General features: G+C 45.2%; 1 protein-coding gene across 1 annotated transcript in view; it reads right to left on the reverse strand.

The window, feature by feature from the left end:
- The window catches only part of fbn2b (fibrillin 2b), a 65,116-nt gene that overhangs the window by 28,080 nt on the left and 10,329 nt on the right, over positions 1 to 26,707 (reverse strand). Inside the window, 7 exon segments of the mRNA XM_040052782.1 lie at positions 1,457 to 1,582; positions 5,768 to 5,893; positions 8,756 to 8,953; positions 18,012 to 18,107; positions 18,470 to 18,565; positions 25,976 to 26,071; positions 26,203 to 26,285. Coding sequence (XP_039908716.1) covers positions 1,457 to 1,582; positions 5,768 to 5,893; positions 8,756 to 8,953; positions 18,012 to 18,107; positions 18,470 to 18,565; positions 25,976 to 26,071; positions 26,203 to 26,285 — 821 coding nt within the window.

Genomic DNA, 26,707 nt, shown 5'->3' on the forward strand with positions numbered 1-26,707 from the left:
GTATTCCAGTTTGGGTTTTTTAAAAAAGGAGACAGAATAAGAGAACTGTTCCACTTACAGATAAAATGAGCTCCAGAGTAAATCACTGAGCTGCTAGCTGAGGGAACGAGCTGTGGTGCGAGCCATGCTTCAGGCAGAAGAAGGACGGTGTGAGAGAGACGGGAATAAAGTGAGAGAATAAGGTCTTACTTGAGGGGAAAGGAGAATAACGGGGCTGAAAGTGATAAAGGGAGAAAAATGGCCTCGTGTAAAGACAAACAGATGGAGAAGGACTGAATTCGGTGACTGGAGCACTGAGTCAGTGTGATACAAACATACCACAGACACGTGCACGACCCCTTTTTCATGTACGACGCTGACCGATCGATCTAAAGAAACCACATTTCTCTTTGAGAGATGGAGGTCGTCAGCACACGTATCGATTAGCAAGGTTTGAAGTCGTGCAGGGACGTGCATTTCACTTCTCAGGCCTGACTTTAGAGGTGACAGCTTTTGTCTGAATCTCTTCGCTCTTTGTTTCTTTCACCACGTGCTCGATGCTCAACAATCCCCTACATGACTGCGAGCTCTCTACCTGTGACATCTCCCGCACTCTGTGTACGCGCCGTACGGATGCACACATCTGCACATCTGCGCGAGGCTCTTCTTGACATTTTCACACAAAGCTCCACTTTTTCCAAAACAAAGTCAGCGAGCCAAATACCTTCCACGGATGATGGATGACATATGTGAAACTAGGAAATAACTTAAATATAGGAATGTTAAGTTTAAGAAAGCACGATGGAAGCAAAGAGGCTGCTTTTCCCTCTGATGTCGTCCGTTTTGGAGCAAAATGACATATTAATGCTGCGTTTCACTGAAGCTCCATATGGGGGGAGGATTGTAGGGGAGTCCATATGGGAAAGCAGCAGAAAACGTGTATATATTAACTTTGTACTCGCTCATACTTTTTATTTAATCATGAAAGTGCCCCTGTTTGCAGTTTTGTCACATCATCACACACTGATTCCTAAAATGATGTTGCATAGAGAGGCCACTTTCACAAGTAAATCATATTACGAGGCTCATAAGTCTTATAAGAATAAAATATCAACTGTCCCTTTGCATGTTTGCTAATCCTCGTCCATACGGTCTCCGTTAATACTCCAGAGTCTGACTCGACATGTCAGTTTGTTACGGACTGTGTGTGAGTCACTGTGTGTGAGTGAGTCACAGGGATGCTAACATTAGAGCAGATTAATGCTGTCAAGGACAAATAATGTGTGTAAGTTTGTTTTCCCGCACATGGCGACCACAGGTCTGCCGCTCGATTCACCAGAACTCCACTCACAGGAAGCGGCGAAGGAGGGAGGGAGGGAGGTTACCAGCCAGATGTGGAGCTCTTAGCGAGCCAGGGGGGGAGGAAGTGCACAACTGTAAGAGAAAGAAACGTCGAAACTGTTTATGTGTGACTCACCCACACATCTGGAGCCATCTGTGCTGGAGATGTAGCCTCGTGGGCAGGTGCAGACGTAGCTACCGGCGGTGTTGGTGCATTCTCCTCCGTCGCACACACCGGGAACGGTGCTGCATTCGTCGATGTCTGAAAGAGGCCGTTACATCATAAATACCTCCGTTCATCTGATCGTGGAGCACATCTGCTGATGTTCAAATGTTCAGTTCTTTGTTAGGATGCAGTAGCACGCTGCAGTAAAAGTTTATTACACTGGAGCAAGAGTTTCTCCCTCGGGGGAAACCAAATGGATCTGCAGCCTGACAAAGTGGAATTACTTCACTTCTGGTTTGTTCTGTTCTGGCTAAAACTCGAGCTCATCAGCCAAACGTGTAAATAGCAGGAACAATCACGCAGTAAACCACACGGCTCGGAGAAGGAAAGCACATCCGGCTGACCAATGCATCAAGGTAACATCAAAACAACCAATCAGATTACAAAATATCAAACAAACAGAAGAAACTAAGAACAACAATCACAGGCTGGGAACGGGACACGTGCAGACTAACACAGAACCTTTTCATGCACGTCTCCTTCGCTCTTACATTTGGTGTCTTGGCCATGGTTAAGCAGAAAAAGCTGAAAATGAAGCCCTGTTGGTGGACAGCCTGCACTGCCAGCCGAGCCTCCAGCGTGGCTGCCAGTAAGTGGGTATAAAATGTATGAAATAAGCAAAGAAAATAAATTCATGCACAGTTAATGTTTCCATTAAAATGAGTCCTGTTGTGCAATGAAAAAAAGAAATAAACAGTACGGGGTAAATGTAGTAACCACAGTTGCTTTCAGTCTAGAAATTACGACTAGACCTGAGGCTAAATTCAGAACAGGATAAAAGCCAAACGCAGCACGGCGGGACTCAGACTTATGCTGGTCTGAGAGCATCGAGGTACGGCAGCGTCGAGCTCAAGTTGTATTATCCTGTGAGAGAGGTCCTTGTTGCTCCATGATGAGGGAACCCAAAGTTTTATGGTGTGTTACGCTTATTTATCCATATATGTAATTACTGTATAATTACAGCATCGGTGCAGCTCGTGCAGTAACGCACAAGCGAGTGTGCTGAATGCGATCAGCTAGAAAAGTGAAAAGCCTGGTGTAAGTGTTTGTCTTTGCAGGAGTGAAGAGTGTGTAACTTAAATCCACGCGTCCTTTGTCTCTATGTGCCTGCATCTCAGTGTGCAGCTACAGGCTGTCCTCCCCCCGCCGAAGGCCGAGGTGAGGCTGTAAAAGCCCAGGCAAATAAACCTGACGTCAGCAACAGCAAGCCAGACATTACTCCAGCGCTTGAGGGACTGCCTGTGTGTGTGAAAGGAAACGTGTGTCACCTGAATAAATGTCTGCGAACAGCCATCGAGTCTGCTGCGTGTGCACGACTGTGTGTACACGGGAAAAACTCCCACATACATGTAGATAAGCTAGAGTGCAATATTCATTTTTTAATCTAATTGCGACTTTTATATGTGAAAACCGGAGTAAATGCATGTGAATCTGAGGGCAACAGTGAGGTCTCTGTGCAGTGATTATGTCTCCCAGATGCTGTTAAGTGTTTCTTTGTTCAGCACTAACAGCTGGTTTTGAGCCAAAGCCTTTCCACTGTATTTATGGAAGAAAAATGAAAGGCGAGGCAGAAACAGGGTAAGGAGGGTAAAAAGCAGAGGCTGTTAAGCAGACCGAGCTCAGAAAACAACAGGTGTCCCGGTGGGTTCAGGTACTGTGTGATCAGACACCCACGACATCTCAACCGCTCCAAAACACGACTCCTCTAACAATGAAAGCTCTCATTGTGGCCGCTTGTTCAATAAAACGCTCCCACAGGATCTGGTCTGATTGTGAGGGAGATTTCACTAAACACGGGTTTCCTGCGAATCCGTGACGTACACGCCACAATTGTCCTTTTGTTTTTTACAAGCTTTGCAAACACTAAACTCTTACTCCTTCACTCTGCACGAGTCAAACAAACAAATGGCAATATAAATAATGAAATCAACAAAACAGCACGAGGGCTCGTTTTTCAACCAAATTTCAAAATAATTGAATAATAAGACCAAAAGAAGTCGTTTGCCAAACATGTTTCACACGACACGCCTTATTTCAGCTTTTTTCTGAGGATAAAACCAATTTCATTGCTGTCACCTGCTGTTATTATGATCATACCTACTCATATTCTGTTACTGCTTCAGTCCCAAAGGATCCCAAAGTCTCAGGCAGGCTGTTGCCAGACAGGCAGCAGACAGCTTTCACAATAAATATGTGCTCAAATGTCTCCCAGGCCACATCAACGAGTGGTTTGAGTAATCAGATTACATTGTGTCTTGGTGGTCATCTATGCTTTCTATGATCTGATTGCCCAAGAGCAATTTTACAATGGGAAATATTTGGTGGGAACTCTTGTGGTGCTTTGACCAGCACTAAAGAAATAAAGTCATCCCACAGTTCACACGCGGCTCCTCTTCTCTCTTCTCATCGCTGCGTTCATGCTGCAGATGTCAATAAAGTTGTGGTTGTGAAACTTTAGCATCTGGTTCAAGGCTCCAGCCAGAAGTACAGAGGATGAGGTCGTATTTCTAACCAGCAGGTAGTTTCACATTTTTCAAACAGCTCAACAAATATCACAAAACATACAAAGTGTTTCTGTGCAGCTGGGCCCACAACACGTCCACAAGCTAGCGGTACAGAAGCTTGTGGACAGACAGGGAGCAACAAAAGGAAATAAGAATAAGATAAATAAAGATGAAATACGTGGGGTTAGGGTTACCCAACCCTACAGCCGTCGAATAAACCCTAAAAGGAGGTGAAAGGTTGCAGTGATGCATCCTGTTGGGACGGGTGCAGAGCAAGCTGTGGTGTTCATGGTCAGTATTAGGCTAAATCACGGGTAGTAGATGTTAATTCAAATTTAAGATGTTCATCTGCTTATAGGTCACAAGTCACAACTACTGGAGTTCATTAGACACATTTTCAGTTTTGTGATTGTTTTACCCAGGCTGCACTGCTGCACCACATATTCCCCATGGGCCAAACCCCAGTCTAACAGGCCATGCGGAGATGTGATAACTGCCAACACTTGGTGACAAAAAGCTTACAAAGAGCTGCTAAATCTAAGATTATGGGGGGTTTGTGTCCACCTTCATAAACCTTAGAACAGGGGTGTCCAACTCCAGGCCTCGAGGGCCGGCGTCCTGCAGGTTTTTGATGTGTCCTTGATCCAACACAGCTGATTTAAATGACCTCCTCAACATGTCCTGAAGTTCTCCAGAGGCCTGGGAATGAACTAATCATTTGAATCAGGTGTGTAGACCCAGGGTGAGATCTAAAACCTGCAGGACACCGGCCCTCGAGGCCTGGAGTTCCCCACCCCTGCCTCAGGTGTTTCATACATCCTGCTCCTTCTCTTCTTACTGTAAATCCTGAGCTGAGCTGGCGCTGCGCTAACATCACGTCTGTGACTCTGGTAGATTCAGTGAACTCATCCGCCTCATTTCCTGCTCCATTCACGGAGACATGAATTACTTTTTGTGCGTGACGGTAACTGCCTCTCATGAATCTGAAGGTGGGAACCAAAGTTCCCAGCAAATATAAACAGTTGTGTTCGTCTGGTATCTGCTGCTGCTGTTACTCCTGCTCATGAAGCAGGACAATGATTCACACGCTGACGCAGTGCACCCGCGGTCTTGTTCAGCAGAGTAAATGTCATCTGGCTCAAACAGTTTCTGTAATCCTCTCAGACGACTACGAACACATCGGCTTCGGTCCAACAGACACAACCCCTGCCTCGCTAACTATCCGACTGTTTAACCTGGGCATCGTTTAAATTCCACCCAATCGACACGCTGTAATGTGATCCCGCTTGTGTGCGTGCACGTGCTTCAGTGTGTTTGTGTGTATTTATGCGCACATGTCAGGACTACTTTAACTTTGGACACGTCTCCGCTTTTAAAGCGCCTGTGGAGATTTGTCGAGCCAATCCCAGCAAACCCGGAGTTATCGTAAAGTACACAGTCTCGACTGCCTCCCCGTTAAATCAACAAAATCTCATTTACTTTTAGAGGTTTTTTGTTTTTGACACGATTGTGTCCATTTAATGCTTTTGGTTAATTATCTGTAGCCACTAGATGCAGATTAGCACCATGAACTCAGGAGGAAAACAATGCCTTGCTCAAGAACGCTCAAGAAAGATAGATGGGAACTTATCTGACTTACTCGCTGCTCACTTTATTTATGCAGATTTTTTCATATAGTCGTTCTAAAATATTCCTAACTCTTACTTAGAAGGCTTACCTTCACATTTGTGGGTGGTTTCGCTCTGACGGTGGCCAGCAGGGCATTTACATTCATAGGAGCCGACGGTATTGATGCAGTTGCCCCCAGAGCACAGCCCTGGCACTGCCTGGCACTCGTCCACATCTACAAAAAGGAAGCAAAGACACTGAAATTAATGACAAGCAAACGCACACGAGAACAAAGGTTGTAGTAATTACTGGATCCCCAAAGTTTGGGAGGCACAGCGTCTTATAAAGATGAAACCTGCACAGACTAACTTCAACAAGATGCAGCGTTCATGGTGTCGGTTAATGACAGGATCTTTTTGTGTCTGGCAAATACTCTCTCGCTGTAACTCTCCTCTGGTTTTTCTTTTTGCTAAGAGAATGAGTTAAAACAGGCAGTGACTTGGCACCGGCTGCAGAGTCTGAGACCACATCCAGAAAGACCCGCTTCAGCTCTTGCCTGAACAGGAAATGGCTTTTTAAATGTACATTTTTCCCAGCATTCAATGTGAGTCACTTTTACCAGTATTGGGAATATGTCAGTGGGCGTACTCCTTTCAACATAAAAAAATACAAATGGGAATACCTCTGATGTTGTCTGGGGCCGACCACTAAGTAGAGTCAGAGCACCGTGAGTGGCTAATCCCTCAAAAACACTGAGCAACATGAATAAATCTGCATACAACGCTGCTTTAATGGGAAACAGTTTGTTCAATCATGAGCTCTCCGTGGCACGGGCTGGGAAAGAAAGCAACTACTGGCCAACATCCTGACGCGGAGCCTGGAGCTCAGTCCTTACATTTGGATTCAGAGTCATGTGTGCTTTGTGCTGCTGCCAGAGAGACGCTGCTCCTGGCTCTCTGGACATTAGGTATCTTTAGTGTGTGAGTGAGTTAAAGACAAGAAAAAGACAGAAACAGATATTCTGAGAGAGATGGAAGCACAGACTCCTGGAGAGGAGTTAGTGACACATGAGCAACCTGGCAACAAAAGAAAGGAAGCTGAGGAGCTCAATGGAAATCATACTGGTTCCACATCCTTTACATTTGCCAGTTACCCCATAAATAAGACGATTATACATATAGATGAGTGAACTGTGGAATTACCATCTCATCAGACACACTCGGCCTATAAATAATTACTGCTACACGCAGCATTCATCCCAGCTGTGTTTGAGGTGATAAGCTGAATACTTACCGTAAGCATCTACCAGCACTCGGACACTTGTGTGTCTGGACTTTCTGGGCCTTGCTCTGCTCTACAAGCGATGCACTATGTCACCTGACAGAGGCGAAACTAGCAAAAACTGCATGCATCTGCACACAGCCGGCTTGAAGCTGTAAAGAAATAAAGCTGTAGCTAAACAACAAGCATCTGCATGCATCCTGTCAGTTATTAGGTTTAAGGCTCTGGCTTTAGCTGAGTTTAGCACTAAATTATATTATTTAAATTAAAGTCTACACTGTCCCACCAGGATGAAGCAACAAAGGGCCTGACTGTGATCATTGTGCAGTGGACATGACCTCCCCATGAGGCAAACATGGAGAAGGCCTCAGGTTATAAGATATGCACGCAGAGGGAGTCCGGTTTTATCTGGGGGGGTGTCGATCAAAGAGGGGGACTCTCAGTTCATGTTACCGTCGCTCTGCTCGCCTGATTTTATCACTGTGTTATGTCCACACTGCATGTGTTAAAGAGCAGTAGTGGCAAAGGGATCCGTGTGGATGCTTTGTGAGGGTGCAGTTCTCGGTGGAAGCAGTTTGCTGTTACTGAAAGCTAAATAAGCCTCCATCCTCTGTGCAGAGATTACTTTAGGTTGCCTGAGTCCAGAAAAATGTATCTCAGTGCCCGCCCACTTCGAGTCGGCTGAATGTGATTCTTTGCTCTTTGCCTCGCTGTGACCGTGAGCGGATCCTAACCTGGGATTGGTGGATTGGACTTTTAGTTTGGAATGCCTCCGATTTTGTTTCTGTCTGTGTTTTGATTCTGTTTGTTATTCCAGCTTTCCCAGTGTTTTCCTGTCTTTCTATGATGTTTAGCATGAATCTCGTCTCTGTGTTTGGTATTCACTTCTGGTCTACTTCCTGTTTGGAGCCGAGTTTGCTGTTGTTCCTCGGTGTTTGTAACTGCCGGCACCTTGCGTTGATGGCTTTCACGTGTATTCTGCTCCCTCGTGTGTGTCGCTGTGTAACCCGTCCCCTCTTTGTCAGGTTGTTTGGTTGTGTTCCCTTTTGTGCATCCCTCCTTGTATACAGCTCGTGCATTAGCCAAAATAAAAGCCTCCTTTCATTTCATTCATTTTGTTCTCACTACATGCATTTAGTACCTCACTAGAAAACAAACCTTCATGTGTTGTTGAGCCATCCCACAATGTTTAAAAGATCCTCCTTTTACATTATGGAGCTGCCTGTAAGTGGTTAATGATCCTTCAAATATTCTAATAAAATGAAACTTTCTGTTGTCGTAGCTTATTAGGTTGTGGATGCACCAAATCTGGTTTACTATCAGGAAAAAAACAAAACAGTGTTTGAACTTTCCTCAAAGTTTTTCCCATTAGGACTGTGAAACTAATAAACTAACAGGCTGAGGCTTTATTTCCTCAGCATGTCACACATTTGCAGCAAATAGTTCAAAACAACCAAACTACGTGTCGGTCGACTCCTGTCCTTTACCGTTCGTGGCCCGTTACGCGTGCGGCGTCACCGCTCCGGCACCGCACGGACAGCTTCAGCTAAATTAAGACCTTAACGGGAAAATACAAGCTCGTATCCGGACTCCTGTGTACATGTAAACACGCTCTGTGCTGTTATCACTAGTCTGAGGATGTTGTACAGCTGAGACGATGATGGATAAAGTGATGGTTTGGATGTTTATCGTGCTGTGTGTGCGTCTGTGTGCGTGCGTGTGTTATTATGTGCGTCCTTTTTCATCTCTGTTAACATGAAGCGGTGAAGACGTTCTGCCAGGTGTGTAGACAAGAAGAGAGAGAGCGAGGTCTGACCTTGGCAGGCTCCAGTGCGGATGTTGGGTATGAAGCCTCGTCTGCAGGGGTGGGGCTGGGCAGGACACTGCTCGCAGGGGTGGCCCCACGCTCGGCCAATGGTAGCGCAGCACAGAGTTTTGGTGCAGACGATTCCACTGAGCTGGCCCTGACACATCTGGTTGTTCACCTGGGTGAAACATGGCCCCGTCCTGTAGTCTGCAGTTTAACAGTGAGATCAATCCTTTGTTAATTGGTGGCTGACCTAATACTTCATTGATTAATGATAAAGCAGTGATTCATTTCCTGCAGCACATCTGGTGCAGGATTAAATGAAACCACACAGTACATTAATGAGACATTTCTAAATGCAGGAGGTATATTTCCTGCAAGTCTTCCTGCCTCTCTTTGTTTGGTGCAACATTTTGGAGAGATGACTCGCCTTTCAAACACACGCCTGCAGTTTCGTTTCTTTAAACGTATCGAGCACTGGCTTAAAAACAAGAGGAGACAAGTTTAGGAGTCCAAGACTTTCGATAAACAACAGGAGGCTTGGTTCCACTAAAACAGGTTAGTTCAGATTTCAAGGTTTCAAACATTAGCTTATTAAATTTGCTCACATTAGGCTGTAAAAGTGGTTTCACTCAGCAGGCATTTGGCAATCTGATAAGAACAACTTCTGCGTATTTAGAGCCTCTATTAGAACCACGTTCAACACACAAACTGAAGCACGTTTCAGCTCTTTAACGAGGAGCTGACAGCAGGCTAAACAGTGGAGCTTATAATTTCCGTCACAGCTATGACTCAACCAGCTAAATAACTGCCACAGAAGAAATGAAAGGGCCTTTGAACACTTCTGTAATCTATCGTGGGGACAATGCCTTTTATTTTGGCTGTGCAAAAACACATTGCTGCTAATGACCGACACTAATGTTGTGTTTGAAATGAACACGAGCATCGCAGACGTCAGACTGATTCGTGCAGCTGTGACAAACTGAGCTCACAGGTTGCAGAGCTCCGGTTTGATCAGTTTATCATCAAACTTTACTGAGGACACCAGTGTAAGTAGTTCGCCGCACACACCCCTGGGCTTTGTTTTTGGACATGCATGTATTTTTCTAGACATTCAGAACTACACACACATGGTAACAACGGCAAAAATAATTGCACGAGAAAAGCACTGACCACTCGTGCTGCACTGCTGCCTGCCAGTGTAAATGGCATAATCTTGTTAACTGCACTTCACAAATCAGACTCGGTGAGCTCACGCTGAAACCATTTCAGCAACACGACGTTCGTCCTCTCAGTCACATACAGCCTAATGATTGCTTCTCTTGTGGGAGAAAGCCTATTAAGTTCTCTGCAGTGGCGCCAAACTTAATATAGCCTTCGTTAAAAGAAAAGTATGAGAGAAAAAGAAGCAGATTGTTAGATTGACTAACAATGAAATGAAAGGCTAACTGCATGGTTGGCTCGCCAAGGCTGTGACAGAGAAAGAGAGCTGCCCGCTCAGCTCTGAAGGACGAAACGAGATGAAAGATTGGAGGATTCGAGAAGTGGTGGCTGTCATTCTCCAGTCTTGTTGCCCTTATTCGTTCCTTGTGCCATATGAAAGGGGATAACAGAGAATGGGCCAAAAAGTAGGAGAGGCAAAAAAAAGAGCAGAAAGTAGGTCAAACTGAGCACGCAGCAGTTTGCAACTCTCACCCATCTGTCTTCGTTCTCTTTGTCTACTTTAGCTCTGTTTGTCTTTCACTCTCGTCTGCTTCCTGCTTGCCTCCCTCATCTGTTCTTTGAGCTTTCATCTTCATGTGACCTGGTGTCACATGGCCGACTGTATGTGATGCATTTTTCTCATGGTTAGCTCTAAAGCAACACAATGCATGCAAACGCCTCTGTGCACAACAGAAAACGCACATTTAATTCCAGATTAAAAGTGAATAAAACAGAAAAAGAATAAAACTGCTGGTAATTTATAATTTACATTTTTTGTCAATAAATCCAGTGCAATCAATGATAAAGGTCTAACTGATAACACTGCTCTTTATCAAAAAATACTGGTTTCTGAACAACTGTGACATAGAAGAATAGCTTCACACACACACAGCGAGTTGAAAGACAGATAAGAGAAGCAAACAAATTCCGATTGCTTTATCCGTTAAAACCAAACTGTTTAAATTGACATTAAAAAAAGAAACAAAAGGAAGAAAATCCAAATAAAAAAATAAAAGTCTGGGTCTTCCAGCCTCCTGTGTTTCATTTTGTCCCTGCATCAAAAATAAATGGACTCTCTCACGCTCAAGTCATCGAACAACACTGCATAACCAAACGCAGCGGCCAAGTTCATCAGCGTATTCGTGTGTGCTAAATTAAATATATATGCATGCACATTCTTTCTCAAGCAATGCCCCACTGTTGTCAGTCTCTGACACACATTAACACACAAGAATGAGTCTGCTTGTCTGTGTACATGATGGAAAACACAACATCTGCACGAGCTGCAGCGTTTAGCCAAGCAAAGACTGGAGCAGCAATCACAGCTTAGCTGGAAAGAGTACCGGAGAATAAAGCTCTCTCTGTGTGTGTGTGTGTGTGTGTGTGTGTGTGTGTGTGTGTGTGTGTGTGTGTGTGTGTGTGTGTGTGTGTGTGCGTGTGTGTGTGTGTGCGCGCCATGTGTTCAGGGTTTTGTTTGTCATGCACGTAAACTCGAATTGGAAACAAAAAAATAGCCTCAAGCATTCAGCCGAGAGTTCAACACGTGTGTCAGAGCATGATGTCATCGGTGTGTTATACATGTACGTTTAGTAGACACATGAGAGCATGAGCACTGGTTTGGACGGGAGAGAAATTAAAAATCCTGAATATGTCTGGCTGACAACATTTGGAAGCAATTTCGTCCAATTAAAGCTCAGAAAGATGAACAGATAAAAGCATCCTGCTATCCTCCTCACTCCTTACTCCTAAATCCAGTATCAAGGGACTCTGAAATCTCCTGTTTCATCCACACATGCTACAGATGCTACGTTCACTCACTCTATGCAACATAAAGAATCTTCACTCTCCTGTTAGGACGGCTCGTGAACTTGCTTCAGTTTGTCACCAGCAGTGTGTCCGTGTATTAGCTCAGAGTCTGCTTAATGTGACTGTTGCACTTCCACCTCTGTTGGCTTATACAGTCAGCTATCAAACACTGTTAACAGAATGCAAGCTTTCACATATGATCTTGTTTTATTAGTAAATCCTGTCTGGGGCTTAAAGCACTCTAGGCAAACACTTTCCCATCAACTGTCTCCAACTGTAGGATCACAAAGATGAAGAGGGCATGGGCCTGAGCACTGGGAGGAAAAGAGAGGGGAAGACAAATGGCACAAGGGAAGAAAAAAAATCTCATTTCAGACTCATTAATAATCGCTGAAGTATTTATAAAACTCCCAGGAGGGAAAGTCTGGGAAAATAAGAAACCCAGTAGGGTTTTTTTTTCATGGAAATCAGGCTATTATCATTTATACATACTTGCCTATGACAGGAGTTCAACAAGTCAAATGAATAAAGCGTGTATACAAAAGCCTTTGAATGTGTATGTGCGCGTGTTTACATATCTTTGTGGGGACCAAACATTGGATGTTTACTATCCTTAAGTGATGACGTGACGAATCCTACTTCCGGGCCTAAAGTAGTCTATGTTTAATATGGCTTTTGTGTTGTTAACATGTTTAATGTTTTGTATTTTCTTCTATTTGATCTCAAAAAGCTCCTAAAACAGTCAGTGATCACTGTTGACCTCCCTCGGCTTTTATTACCGCTAATCATTTATTTAAGCTCAGTTTTTAAAACCTTAGGATGTAACTACAGCCCAGCCCATGCAGCAGTATATGAATGACTAACCTCGTGTTGTGGATGGATTATCTCAGTTGTTCTCCTGGCTGAAGTTTGGTCCTTTTACAGCATCCTGCCATGCGATTACATTTGTTCCTGACCACCGAGAACACTCACGTTAACTTTTATCAAGTGGAAAAAAAGTTAGCTTGTTTATATTATGCTAACATAGCTGTGTCGCTAGCGGTCACGTAGCACATCATTATATAGCAGCTAGCCAAACTTCAGTAACCCTACAAACGTCACTGCTGTTTAGTTTTCTGTCTTCATTTATGTTGGAAGTGATAAGAAAGCTGTACGTTTTAATTTGTTTCCAAAACCCCGCAGTCAGGACATGCTATATTGTATTTAGATAGAAGCTAGCGAGCTAACTCCCTGCTAACTTCTAACTCCGTTAAATGTCATAAATTCCGTTTTCATGTGTAACAAGTGTCACCTGGCAGTTTGTTGCTTTCTGCCAGGTGATTGGCTGAAGAGCTGTGAAAAGGTAGTGGGTGTGTGGGGTGAAGTCAGCGCTCTTCTGTGGAAAAAACCAGAGGCAATTAATTCACTCAGGTGCGAGTGGGTATACTGTCGTGTGACCACGAATTTTAATAGAAGAATTGATCAAGCCCTAGATCGACTGCGCGCAGGGAAACTGATCAATATTCTGTGCTGTTTCTGCTGTCCTTTTTTTCGTTCTTTTGAGTGATTTGTAATTTTGTTTTGGTTAGTCCGTCCAGCCGTAAAGGCGGTTATTGATTGAGAGTAAGTTGTGTAAGGGCGGACTAACCTCCTTTTTGTTTAATTGTTTGTGCCACTTCCCCTTTTCTCCCAGATAACAGGCCATACATAGCACTGATTCCCAGCTGCGCTGAGACCCGACTTGTTTGCAGTGTGTGCCACGATTGAAGTGTCGCTAAGCGGGGTGTGACGGGTTGCAGTGTTGTTATTTTCGCACAGTTTGTGTGGTAAGTCTCATGTGCAGCTGGGATATCAGCCGGATGTGTTGTAAGTCCTGTCTGGAAATGACTGGGAATTATGATGTCTAACTTATGTAATAAATAAACGATCAATTTATTTCTTTGCCCCGTTTACTCATCCCTTGTCCTCGGTTACACATGGATGCCTGGATGTTAAACTCAATTGTTACACCTGGTAGAGCAGAACACTGATCACTTTATTAAAGATGAAAGACTTTAGACAGTTTTTCAACTCTCAGTAATGCCACAGTGATCGTTTGATATATGGACCTGCAGCGGAGTTTAGACCCAGACACGGCTAGTGACGTCAGACTGAACAACCGGATACTCGTAGGGACCAAAGTGCCTGTCCCCACGAGTCTGAAGACATTTTTGGGACTCAAAATGAGGTTGTAGTGTCAGGCTTACAATTAGGTTATGGTTATGGTTAGGCGTTAATTTTTGATGGTTAGGGTAAGCGGCTAGGGAAAGCATTATGCCAATTAGATGTCCCCACAGAGATATGAAAACCAGCTCTGCGTGTGTGTGTGTGTGTGTGTGTGTGTGTGTGTGTGTGTGTGTGTGTGTGTGTCGAGCACACGTCTGGCGGGTCTTGTGGAATTTCTGATTGCAGCGTTTTGTTTGTGTTTGTGTGTCCTTCTGCTGATGTGGATGTAAATAAATGATTCAAATGTGTGGGCTTGTTTGTTTGCATGCGTGTGATTGTGAGCATGTCTGTCCGTGTCTCCGGCCAACCATAGCAGTCTCTGTTAGTCTTATCAGTGCCATTATCAACAGGCCTGAAATCGCTCTTTTCCTTTAGCCGTAATGATTCTTTAAGGAGCCTGTTCCTTTCATTTCTTCCACACTGAAAAAGCAGCCGCTCAAACGTGACTAAATGTTTAACGCACACACAAGAAAGTCCAACAACTGTGGGAGAATGGCAGAGGGAGAGATAAGCCCTCAGCGTTCAAGATCTGATAGCCTTTTGCCTCAAGCAAACTGTGTAAAGGCACAGCTCACACAGCCATGCCAGTATCCAGGAGAGGCTGTGGATGCTGCACTTCCTGTTATTGTTTCTATATCGCGCCCATTGTACTGTACAATGTATTTGGAGTTCTGCAGCTACAGTATTTTAGTCTGCTTTAGGAAACTTGTCTAACAGTGGAACAATAATCCTCACTCTCATGAATGCAAACAGAGTCAGAGTCAGTCAAGTGGGCTCTAATCTGCATCAACAGCTGCCATTCATGAGCTGTTCTCCTTCCTCAGCAGTGGGAGAGTCTTTGTAGAGTCTTTTTAAACTGGAGCAAAACTAAATCGGTCCATTTTTCAACCAGCCAATCAGAGGCGGCCCCCGCCCACCACCACGGAGCAGCGATACTTAAATGCTGATATGAATGAGATGGATCATTACATTTAGCGTCCCCATGAAAGCAGACACTAAAACAGCTAGTGAAACGTGACAGTCCTAATTATGTTTAATAAATACAGGATGATTTCACTCAGAACATGTAATCATAAAAAGTATCTGGATGAAGGACAGGATTGGTTACGCCAGAGTTCACAGAGTTTGCACATTTTTAGCAGTTTTCTGGCCTCTCGCCTGATATTTGCTCCTTAGTGGTTCGATTTATTTTATCTTTTACTGCAGAAGTTTCTGCGTATGCACCATTAAAAGGCTTTCTGCAGGTCAAATTTAGCCAGGTTCCAAAGTGGCTGACTCTCGCTAAATTGTCACCGGGGGATATTTTCCACCCGTGCCTGCTCCAGCGCCCCCACACGCCCAGCGGTGCAGCCATCCTGTCCAGCCATGTTCTGTCCGCTCTTATCCAGAATCAATAGAACAGAAATAGCACAACTTCCTACAAGTCCAGCACCTCAAATGCCCCTGACGTCAACACTCGCTGATGTACAAAATTGCTCCTCTGTGATTCTTATTATATTTGGGCTGGACTGGAGACAAACTGGCGTTTGAGACTTTATAGGTCTGCAGAGACCGACCGATTGGACCAGAACTGGAACAGAGGAGGCACAAAGTTTCAGACTCAGCTCGTTCTTACTGTGCATCATGTGTGAACACAAAGGATGACCCCACGTGTTAATGTCAAGCTCATCGATGTTATAGCCAAACATTAACTCACATGACGCTGCAGGTTTCCCTGCTTGGACAGATATATGGGTACACACATTTGTATCCATCAAATAACCATGGCGACTGTACAGATGATATATGATCCCCAGACCTCGAGCGTAGGCTGTTCGCGCATAGCTGCACGAGCTCATGCTCCCCACGCCCGCCGGGGCTTCCCATGAGCCCGTCACACACGGCGTTCACCATACTGGTTGACTTTCACTCCCTCCATAATCACAGCTCATCAGCAGTCTCCTCACTGCATCACACAGTAAATCTACTGACTCATGGCCTCAGTTACACAAACTCTAAAACCGCATGCAGCCTTATGGCGAGCGCACCCGAGCACACACCAGGGACACTGTGGCCTTTTCAGGCCAAACCCAAAGTTAAAAAATTACTGCTCAGACTTGCAGGATCATTTTTGGACTTTAAATTATTGTTATGGTCAGTGTGACAACACTGCCCCATCCATCCATCCATCCATCATCAACCTAGCGTCATGGAGGACAACCGCTGCTCCTCAGTATCAAAAGGAGGTAGTTTTAGTAGTAAGGATGCATCTTAGGCGCATCCCTTTGGAAGTTTTCCGGACACGCCCAACTGGGAGGAGACCCTGGGGTAGATCCAGAACCCTGTGGAGCGATTATTTATTCGTCTGGCGTGGGAATGCCTCAGGCTCCCCCCAGGAGGTGCTGGAACGTGTTGCTAGGGGTCAACAACATTTGAGATGTTTATCCTGCTGCCATCGCCACTCGACAGCTCATGGATGCATGGACTCAGAAACAAATATATATATAAAGTCATTTTGCTTTAAGGGTTTACAAAGGAAGTCAGTTAAAAATTAATTTAAACTCTAATACCTGATCTTCAACCTTCATGCCAGCAAGAGACACTCTTCATGTCTCGTAGTCATAAGATTCCCTGTTACTCTATTACTATTACTTTCAATCTGAAGCAGCTACAAGGCACCAAAAACACTTGCAAGCATTTCTCTTGTGATTTCCTTAAAGTGCGTCGGTCCCCCGACTCCTTTAACAAGGAAAACATTTACCCCCCACCCCCAACAGCCTGTGCATACACAGCTGGGGAGTCCATTTTCTCACCCCGGCCCACCCATCCTCTTCTCCTCCATCGCCCCTCTTTCTCTTGCTCTGATTTCCTACCTTGTCCCACTTCTCATCAGGAAACATGACGAGTCCATAAGGAAACTTTCCTTTCTTAGTCCTGTGGGGTTGTTTTGGTGTGGGGGGGTCTTTATGACCAGATGTTGTGCTGACAAACTCAGCACTGACGGTGTTGTAGTCTCTAAGAAAACAGGAACCAAGACTTTTAACACGGTGGGAAAAGTGTTCAAAGAATCTGATTAAGCTGACAGGTCATCCAAAAGAAGCTACACAGGTACACACACACACACACACACACACACACACACACACACACACACACACACACACACACACACACACACACACACACACACACACACACACACACACACAAGAAGCATGAAGTGATTACAGGCTGTTATCCTGGCCAACAGCAGGTGGGAGGAAGAAAGACAAAAAGGGGAGAGGATGATGAAGGTCAACAAAAGGTAACGTGACAGAAAGTATCTGACGATTCTGTTTTTCTAACAAACTGAACAGAAACGACTGGAAATTAAGAAATCGACCACGGCGATCGTTCTGTGGACCTTGGGACTTACTTCCCTGCCATCGCTCCCCACAGCACACATACCACAGGATACGGTTCAAAGCGCAGGACAAACACCCACTGTCTGTCTGAGCTATGAAGTCATCCACCTTAGAAGAGCCTGAGGTCTCACCAGCTCTGCTGATAGGAACAACACAGTCACAACATCAAAGCTTTCCTGGTTTGATATCTTTCCTAACATTAGTGCATGTGCGTGGGTATGAAGGGCATTGATGAAAGACAGATCACTCCTCCAATCCAAGAGGTCAGCTCGAATTATAATACGCCAAATACACACAAACCTCTTATTTTCAGTTTTTAGCCATTTTACTCTGTTACAGTGTTAAAGTAGCTGCTGAGAATCAGTGCAGGTGTACAAACAATACCTTAATTTACCCAGATCATCTCAACAGCGTCTTTGGGCGTGAAACAAAAAGCAGGCACACAGATTATCATATCATACAACGTGTACGCGTTCAACCACAGCAAGCATGACGAGAGGAGGGTGTGCTGTCTTTGTTCCTCGTGGTTTTCCCACCAAAGTCCGAGCGGGGATTCATATTTGAAGGCCTCCTCTAAGGAAGAGAATCAGTCACACAGTATAAACACAGCAATAAGGATGAGCGCTCACCTCTCTCGCACTGCGGGCCAGTGAAACCGTAGACACAGGCACATCTGTTGGGCCCGATGCAGCGCCCACCGTTCTGGCAGCCATTCTCACACACAGCTGCCCGAGACAGAGGAAAAATGGATCCAGTGAGAAATACAGACTCTCTTTAATTCTTTGTTTCTTATAGAAATGTCGCGACCACATTCTGTCTTGTGTTTGTAATGAATGCTTCTGCTTGTACGCTCAGCAGGTAAAGACAGCAGCAACAGGCCTGTTGGCGTGAGCTTCAAATGTCCTCGCTTCTGTTCTTATGAGGTTTAAGCGTAAAACCGTGACCAAAGTTCTGCAGACTTGAAGAATATCAAACATTCTTCTAAACACACGTGGTCTGCGCAGCACACAAGACACTAATGCAAGTTACACATATGTGCATGCACAGCGCACCGCCCCGCACCCAGGCTCAGCAGTTTTGCACTCACGTTGTCCGCAGTGGTTGCCGGTGTATCCTTTTGTGCACAAGCAGGAGTCCTCGGCGCAGCTGCCTCCGTTCATACACCTGACATTACAGGACTGAACTGTAAGAGAGAGGAAAGGTTTGGCTCAGAAGGCCCATCAGCAGCTCCGTCTGAACACCTGCATTTTAATTAAATATGGATTTTACACATGTTGGTAGTTTACACATGTTTGGAGGGTTCCGATTAACATACACTGTTCAAAAACACCCCAAGCTACAAATCCGGAGCTAATCATACGGACTGGGGTTAGGCAATATGTCAGGCCAGCTGAAGGCTACAGCCAGTCAGGAATTTGCTGAAAAGAAAACTGGGGGAAGGGAGCAAAGAGAAGAGCGCACAAGAAGCAAAGAAGAAGAACAAAAGCCAACAGGGTGTGAAGAAGAGTACGGAAAAAGAGCCATAAGTGGCGTCTCTGTAAAAACCTTCCAGGCTGTCAGACTGCTTTGGTCGAGAGGGTCAATGTGACGATCTCGAACACGTAGGAGCAGCTTCCTTTAGAGCAGCTAATTGGCGCTCCTGGCCGACAGGCAGCTTCTGCTGAGCCAGCTTTTGACTGAACGTAGCAAAGCAGAGACACCGACGTTGATTTTATTGTCCTTTAGTCCTCCTTCCCCTATAAACTCTGTGCCTTTCATGCTCTTCTGTTTTTATCTGAATCTTAAGTTCAACATTAATTTCCTCTCTCTTCCCTCCATCTGTCTGTGCGCGTCTGTCTCTCTTTAACATTTCTGGCATGCAGCGCTCTGCAGCAGAGGGGAAATGACTGAGCTTCCCCAGAGCTGACTTTGTCTAATGAGACTTTCTGAGTTTGCACACTTGCCAACAGGAGGTATTTCAGCCACTATAATCCACCCACTTACTCTGACTGTACCCAAACACACTAACTATGCCTTGTGTGAATCATAATGAAGGAATACGCTCTGAGGTAGCTTTTCATTTTGAGATTCCTGCCTTACTGGAAACTCGCGCAGCACCAAGTTTTAGTGTACATGAGTCAAAGCACAATGGCACGAATCCTTGGATCTGGATCCTGTGCAGTTTTGGAAAATGTAAGGCGAGGTATTTTTCACAGGAATGGTTTACAAAGCTCTCATTTGTTCCATAGATTGAATGCATCTAGAAGTCCCAGTTAGCTTTCTGACGTGCAACTCTTGGCAGGCTCCATGCACAGATCTGGCAGAAGCTCATTCTGTCTGGACTGCTCCTCATAGCAACACATGGTGATAAATGAAAGCAAATAGTTTGGGACTCTGGAGGAGCCTGCATTTACAGGTCAGTGTACTAGTGGGCTGCCTCTGTCTTTCAACGTTCTTCTTGTTCATCCTTTAGGGAGTCGGGTACGGCTTTGCTCCCAGCTTTCAACCTTCAAGATGGAAGATTACAGCAACTGTCTGTAAGGCCAGCAATAGAAGCAGTCATGTGAATCATAAATAATGACTGCAGTCAGTGATTACAATTTTCCCCACCATGAAACAAACCGTGAAGAAAACCCCCTAAACTCAGGGCTCCTCACAAAAACATGTTTTTAAATAGGTCCAGGAAGAGCAGGAAGACTTTGGCTAACAGCAAGAGACGCTGTAGTGTGAGGCTCTCTGTCTGCTTATCATCCTCTGCTCCTCAGGAGGATAAGAGGCTGCTGACTGAAGAGAGAGACACTGGAGGTAAGCTTTCATGTCACGAGCTTTCTCTGTTACAGGAGCTCATCTGAAGGAGCAGGAGCAGGAGGAGGAGGAGGAGGAGAGGAACGACCACATTTGGACACAGAAAAGATGATCTCATTGGATAGCTTCTCCTCATGACGCTCCATCTCCTGCAGGTGGAAAGAGATGGTCTGCCCCAATGACCCGTGCATGGGAAGCTGGACGTGCAGAGCAGCATGATTGGGAGGCTGTGTGTGTGTCATCCAAAGAAGCAGGGTTGTGGCAGCACAATGCGCTTCTGTGTTCTGGTTGTATCGTCGGTAAGCTGCTCACATCTGGGTGTTTTTTACGAGAATCTGAGAAACACAGGAAGTCGAGGCTCGCGTGTGAGTGTGTGTTGGAGCTGAGCGGGAGTGTGATGGAAAACTGAGGTGCTTTATAGCTATGTTGTGTCCTGATTTACACACACCCCAGAGACCTGTGACAAGTCCCCGTGATGCAGTGAAAACAAAGGTTGCACAAGATGCTCTCAAAGCAGCTCCGACCACAAAGGAGTCTTTGAGTTCCAGGAAATAACCCTCCCCAACTTTTGTTTAGTTCTGCACCTCGCTCAAGTCATCAATCAGCTTTTGGGTTAATGAGAACAACTCTTTTGTTTTATTTGCACTTTTAAACTTTACACCAAACAGCACAGAGACTCACTTCTGTGCAAGATAAAACTGCAGTGGAGCGGCTGGTTTCAAAGCCGCACTCCTTTCCTTTCATGGAATATGATGTTGGTTTCAAGCCTGAATGATCGTGCTGGTTCTTTAGCACAGACGTGACTGACCAGGGACTCTGACTGCATTAGCAGATAAGCCGTATCGTAACTGTCTTTGGATGCTTTTTCTGTTTGGACTGCTGAGTCAAACTGTCAACCTCAGTTTCCCATGAAACACACTCAGACGTATCCTCCATGTATGATAGAATAACTACAGGATCATTTACTCAATAAGTCTCTAAATCTGCCTGTGTGGGTTCCAGCTTTACTTCTTATTAAAGACAGCACACACTGGTTGCAACACCAGTGCCACAATCTGGAGCTGTTACAGTTCTTCTCAGTTGCTTTGGCACAAAACTCCTGAGACGCAGTCGAGCTGTTTGAAATCCTTCGAATCAGCGCGCAACGTGTCTCCTCGTAGAGCAGTAAGGATGTGTGGCAGCGCAGCAAACGGGAAGACGTCACAAATAAGAAGATGCAGAAAAAAGTGCAGGTGACACACACACACACACACACACACACACACACACACACACACACACCTGTGGTGAAGTGAAAGACAGGCTGGCCCTGTGTTGTTACTCAGATGTACAAATTCACACAGAAATGCTTTTTTCTCTCTCTTGTTGTTACTTTGTATCAGTATTTTAAGTCCTTTTACTGTGTAATTTGTATCTGTGTGCAGCACTTTGGCCAATGCTACTGCTGTAATGACATGTGCTATATAAATAAAATAAACATGAGCAAACATAAACAAAAGCGTGTAAACTTTTCATTGTTCCTGTTAATAGTTTAGGGGCAGCGTGGACACGAGGTGGTTAGCGCTTGTTGCAACCACCTTTGGGAGGATCTTTCTGTGGGACGTTTCCATCTTCTCCCCTCGTGCTTTCCGAGTTCCTCCCAAAGTCCAAGGACGTGCAGTTAGTGGGGTTTGGTTAACTCGTGGTTCTGGTTGTCTGTCTCTCAGTGTTACCCCTGAAACAGACAGGTGTACCCCACCTGTTGCCCTGTGGCAGCTCGTATAGGCTGCTCGTTCTCTAAGAAAACCCTGCACTCGAAAAGTGAGTCACTTTTGCTAATATATAGTCGTCATTTATCCTCATAAAAATCATCAAAAAAGTAATTATGCTGTTAGGACATCCTGTAAAAGCTTCGATCATTCAGAGAAAATATCTAAATATTTGGGTTACCTACGTTTGCACAGTGTCAAAGGAATTTGTCATTTTAGTGCCACTGACTTATTCGTTGAAGCAAAAACCTCATTTTAATAAATGAATTCATGGTTTGGGGCGAGCTTCAGGTTTTTCTAAGTATGCATGTTTTGCAGCTGAGAAAAACTGTAATGCTGGTTAAAGCACGGCAGTCACCTGAGAGCAGTTTAAAGGTCGGACAAAGACCAGTGACTATAGTGGCTCTTTAAGCGAGCCATGTAAACATAATCATGTCTGACTGAGACTTGATCAAATCTGCGTCTCTCCAGCCCCAGAGCTCAGAGACAGCTGTTTCTCAGCATCAGCGCATCTTTGGTAACGATTCTGTAATTACGGTTATTGCGAGACGAGGTTTTAAAGACACCCCAGCACAGCTGCTCTGCCAGAACTCGGCTGCTAACAAGGGCGACTTGTCTGGAAGCGACGCGTACTTTCTGGTTATCGATAAATGTGACTCATTTATTCGATCAGCCTGCTTTCACACACATTCAACATTCCTTCTTCTGGACATGTGTACGTTTCCCAAATCCTGCCTGGCCTTGTTTCCTGGCAAACACGAGATTCCAGGAAGAGCTAGTTAAAAAATATCGCGGCCATCTGTGTGGACGCAGCAGTCATCACAGACACGTGGGTCACGTGAAGGAAGTCACAACTGTGCTGCTAATTTATGTAAACCTCTGCGTTCCACAGGCAAGACGTGAAACATAAAAACACTATCTATAACTCTGGAGACCAGGGTGCTAGAAGTGGGCCGTATAATTAAGGCGGAGGAATTGGCATTTAAAAATGGAATTCCATAGAGCTGCAATTTGTTTCCAACTGCACTGAATTATCCTGTTAAATGATGGACTCTGGCCAAAGCTGAATTTGGGAGTTTGCATATTTGGGACGACAACAGCCACACAGAGAGTGTAGATGAGCCCTGTGAGACTGCTGGGGTTAAAAAGCCTTTTAAACTGCAGAACTGGCTCAACAAGTCAAGCCCAACAACCGACTATGGACAGAGCTACAACAGCAGAGCGGACCTCTCTTCGGTTGGGTCACCAGCTGGAAGCTTTTCCTTAGAGGAACAGCGACCCAACAGCTCATATGAATACGGTTTCTTTTAAATCACATGCCAACAAAGTTACAGCCTTTTTACAACTCAGGTGACATTTTCTAAACAAAGCCAGTTTCTTCCAGCTGAGAGCTTTTTTGAAGGTTAAGAACGTTTTCTTATCTGCTGACTTGTGGAGAATAATTCCTGCTTTCATTTCACGCAGGCCTGATTCCTGCAGCAGCCTTTATTTTGGAATCACACAGGCTCTGCTTTCTCGTCTGCTCGCTCAGAAAGCAGCAGTTCAACCACTGACTGTGAAAGGAGGATCCACTGTGGACAGAGAGAGACACACTTACACCTACAGCCGGTTCACAAATGATTCCTGACTGTGGGCTGTGGGGCAAAGCTGGACTCCAAAGAGGAGCAACAAGAACATGCAAACTCCTACCAGTTGATTCAGACCTCTGTGCATGCTCTTCTTTATCACTCGTTCATTTCTTTTTGGAGGAGAAGCTGGCAGGAAAGGTTTGGCAGGATTATAACTTCATGTTTGAAATCAGCTCCTGATACATTCGTCTCAGAAGAGCAGAAGTTACAACATGATCCTCGATCGCTTTGGTAAACTGACTCATCTCTGGCCATAAAGTTGTTTGACCTTTGACCCTGATTACTGCAGCCACAGAGGCCAGCGGACGTTCTTGCACGGTCACGCGCTCCACCGTTTTAGCACCTTTTCCATCAACCAATCACCGAGCTGTAACGTTGTGAGTAAACTGGTCACGTGCCCGTTGCCGTGGGTACACCCGGCTCGGGGAGTGCGACAGGAAGTTTGGTCCAAGCTCTCACACTAATCTCTCACTTCACTTCCACGCCCCTGAGGAGCATGACTTCATAGCCAGAGCACAGATTTCACCGCACATCTGTGCGTGTTCTGCCAGACAGGTCAAAGGCACGTTTCCCTCACCCCGCCCTCCAGCCTTCTCCTAATCGTTACTTATGGCGGGAAGAGATCCTGTTTTACAGCTCTGAGCCAAATGATGATGACTGTGTGTGTGAGACGCATTTTTTCTGTCTGTTTGGATTTCGCTTCGAGTGTCTCTGCCTCGCTGTGTGCACCGTGTGTGTTAGTGGGCTTGGAGGAATGTGAGTATGTGCAAAGGGTCTGGCAGGGCCAGGCGTGACTGATGAGCTGACTTTGGCCCACTAAAGCAACGAAGCTGAACGCACTGCATGCTACTTAACACACACCGACACAACTTTCTTGCTCCCACAGTGGTGCTTAACAACAATGTTTGCAGTGTGTCTTGCACATATTAACTTTATACCGAAAAGCCGCACACTGTGCAGTAATCTCATAAAGACAAACATGATTTCACACACTCTGTATGTGAAGTACAACACTTTGCTCCAAACACACATCCTGAGTGGTCTGTAAGTAATCCAGCAGACTGAGCCGGGCAGCCAGACTCTCCACGTTAATCCTGACAAACCCTGTGACCTGAGCAGGCTCCACACACTGCTATTACACGGGCCTGAGTGTTACTATAAGAGTAAGGTGGGACAGAGACGTGTGGCAGAGGAAAAGAAACACTTCACAGCTTCGAACAGCAGAGCGAAGTAAGGCCTGAAACCATGCAGAGGACTAAAGGAAATACACCATCTCTGCACTTTCCACTATAACAGTGACAGCTGACTATTTTGCTTGTGCTAGTAAGGAAACATACAAGTGGACGTCATGCTCTCAAGCAAAAGGCTTGAATTTGAAGAAAAAGAAACCACCTCATGTTTAGGACTTGATACAAGATACATGTGACTCTTACATGATGTCATTTTACATGAATTTGGTACCCGACTATTTGCAGAAACAGCTACAGGTTTTCTGCTTCTGAATAACTCGACGGGTCTTCTCATATTTATGCTAAGATGCTGCTGGCTACGTCCTGCTTAGATCTTCTGTGTATTGAGTTTTCAGAGGTTTTAATCTTTGGGCAAAGAGAGAAAGCGGCTTTGTTTGATTTACTTAATCTACTGCTACAAATGCCAAATCAGCCAATCACATGGCAGCAGTTTATTTAAGTATGCAGACCTGGTGATGATCTGCTGAAGTTCAGACTGAGCATCAGAATGGGGAGGAAAGGTGATTAAAGTGACTTTGAATGTGTCATGTTTGTTGGTGCCACACTGAGTATTTTCCACACAGTCACGGTTTACCAAGAATGGGCTGGAAAACAAGGAGCATCACGTGAGTCGCAGAACTCTGGGAAATGCTGTGTTGATGCCAGAGGACAGAGAAGAATGACCAGCCTGTTTGGAGCTGATAGGAAGGTAACGCTGGACAGGACGTCACTCCTGTCAGCTAACAACAGGACACTGAGGCTCACGCTCACCAAAGCTGGACAACAGAAGATTAAGCAAAGGTTTCCTGGTCTCAGTCTCTGCTTTGGCATTAAGGTGGCAGCGTCAGAGTTTGGTTTAAGCAGCATGAAAGGATCCTGCTTTGGTTGTGGTGTAACAGTGACGGCGATACTGTTTGATACATATCAAAAAGCATTAAAAACCACAGCCTACCCAAAGACGGCTGCTGACCGTCCCTTTGTGACCACAGTGTAACCGTCAGGATAAGGCGGCTCGTCACAAAGGTCACACTCGGTTTAGAAAGTGGAAAACTTTGGAGATTTCTTGGCATCCCAGCGAAGTCATTATCAAACTGATTTTTATAGTTACAGTTATGATAATCATCATAACTGTGTGTGTGTGTGTGTGTGTGTGTGTGTGTGTGTGTGTGTGTGTGTGTGTGTGTGTGTGTGTGTGGATACTGACCTCCTGCTCCACAGCTCGGGGAAAGCTGGCCATTCGAGCAGGTACACATGTTGGGTCTGGAACAGAAGCCATCACCACAAGAATTCCTGCAAATCGCTGGAGAGCGAAAAGACCAAGACAGAGCGGAAAGGAGAGTCGATCTAATGACCATACATAATCGCACGAACCAATCGTGCTATGCCTATTTGCTATCTTCTCCGCTGAGTTTTGCGATGTGGGGAACTTACGAACAATGCACTGGTTTCCTCCCGGCAGAGTCTTCCAGCCTGGACAGCAATATGAATGGAAGCGAGAGCCGCACACATTGGGTCTGATAGAGAAAAGAACAAAGAAACACACTACTTACTACTGCCAGCACACTTCAGTACATCATTGAACAAACACACACACATCAGCTCATTTCTGAGGAGCCCAGAACCTGCTCGGTCTCTGCTTTCAGAAAAAACAAACTTTGATATGAAAGCATTGTAAAGTGATGGATTGAGGTATTCTCAGGCTTGGTAGGAGGGAAATGCAAGAGGCCTTCAGCTCAGTGTTTTGTTTTCCTTCAATGCTCATTTCTAAGCTTGGAAAGACAGGATGTGCAGAGTCCTCCTCTCTCTCAAAGATATGCCCTGATTTCTGGCACAGACCCTGCTGGTAGTCGGCTCTGATCCTTAGTGGCAGACAGCAAACTTTGACCCTGTCTGACAGATGTAACACTCATCACAGCTCATGGGCTGCTTGTCTGGC

This window comes from Simochromis diagramma, unplaced genomic scaffold, assembly GCF_900408965.1.
Source record: "Simochromis diagramma unplaced genomic scaffold, fSimDia1.1 OVJJ01000419.1, whole genome shotgun sequence".
NCBI classification, from domain to species: domain Eukaryota; kingdom Metazoa; phylum Chordata; class Actinopteri; order Cichliformes; family Cichlidae; genus Simochromis; species Simochromis diagramma.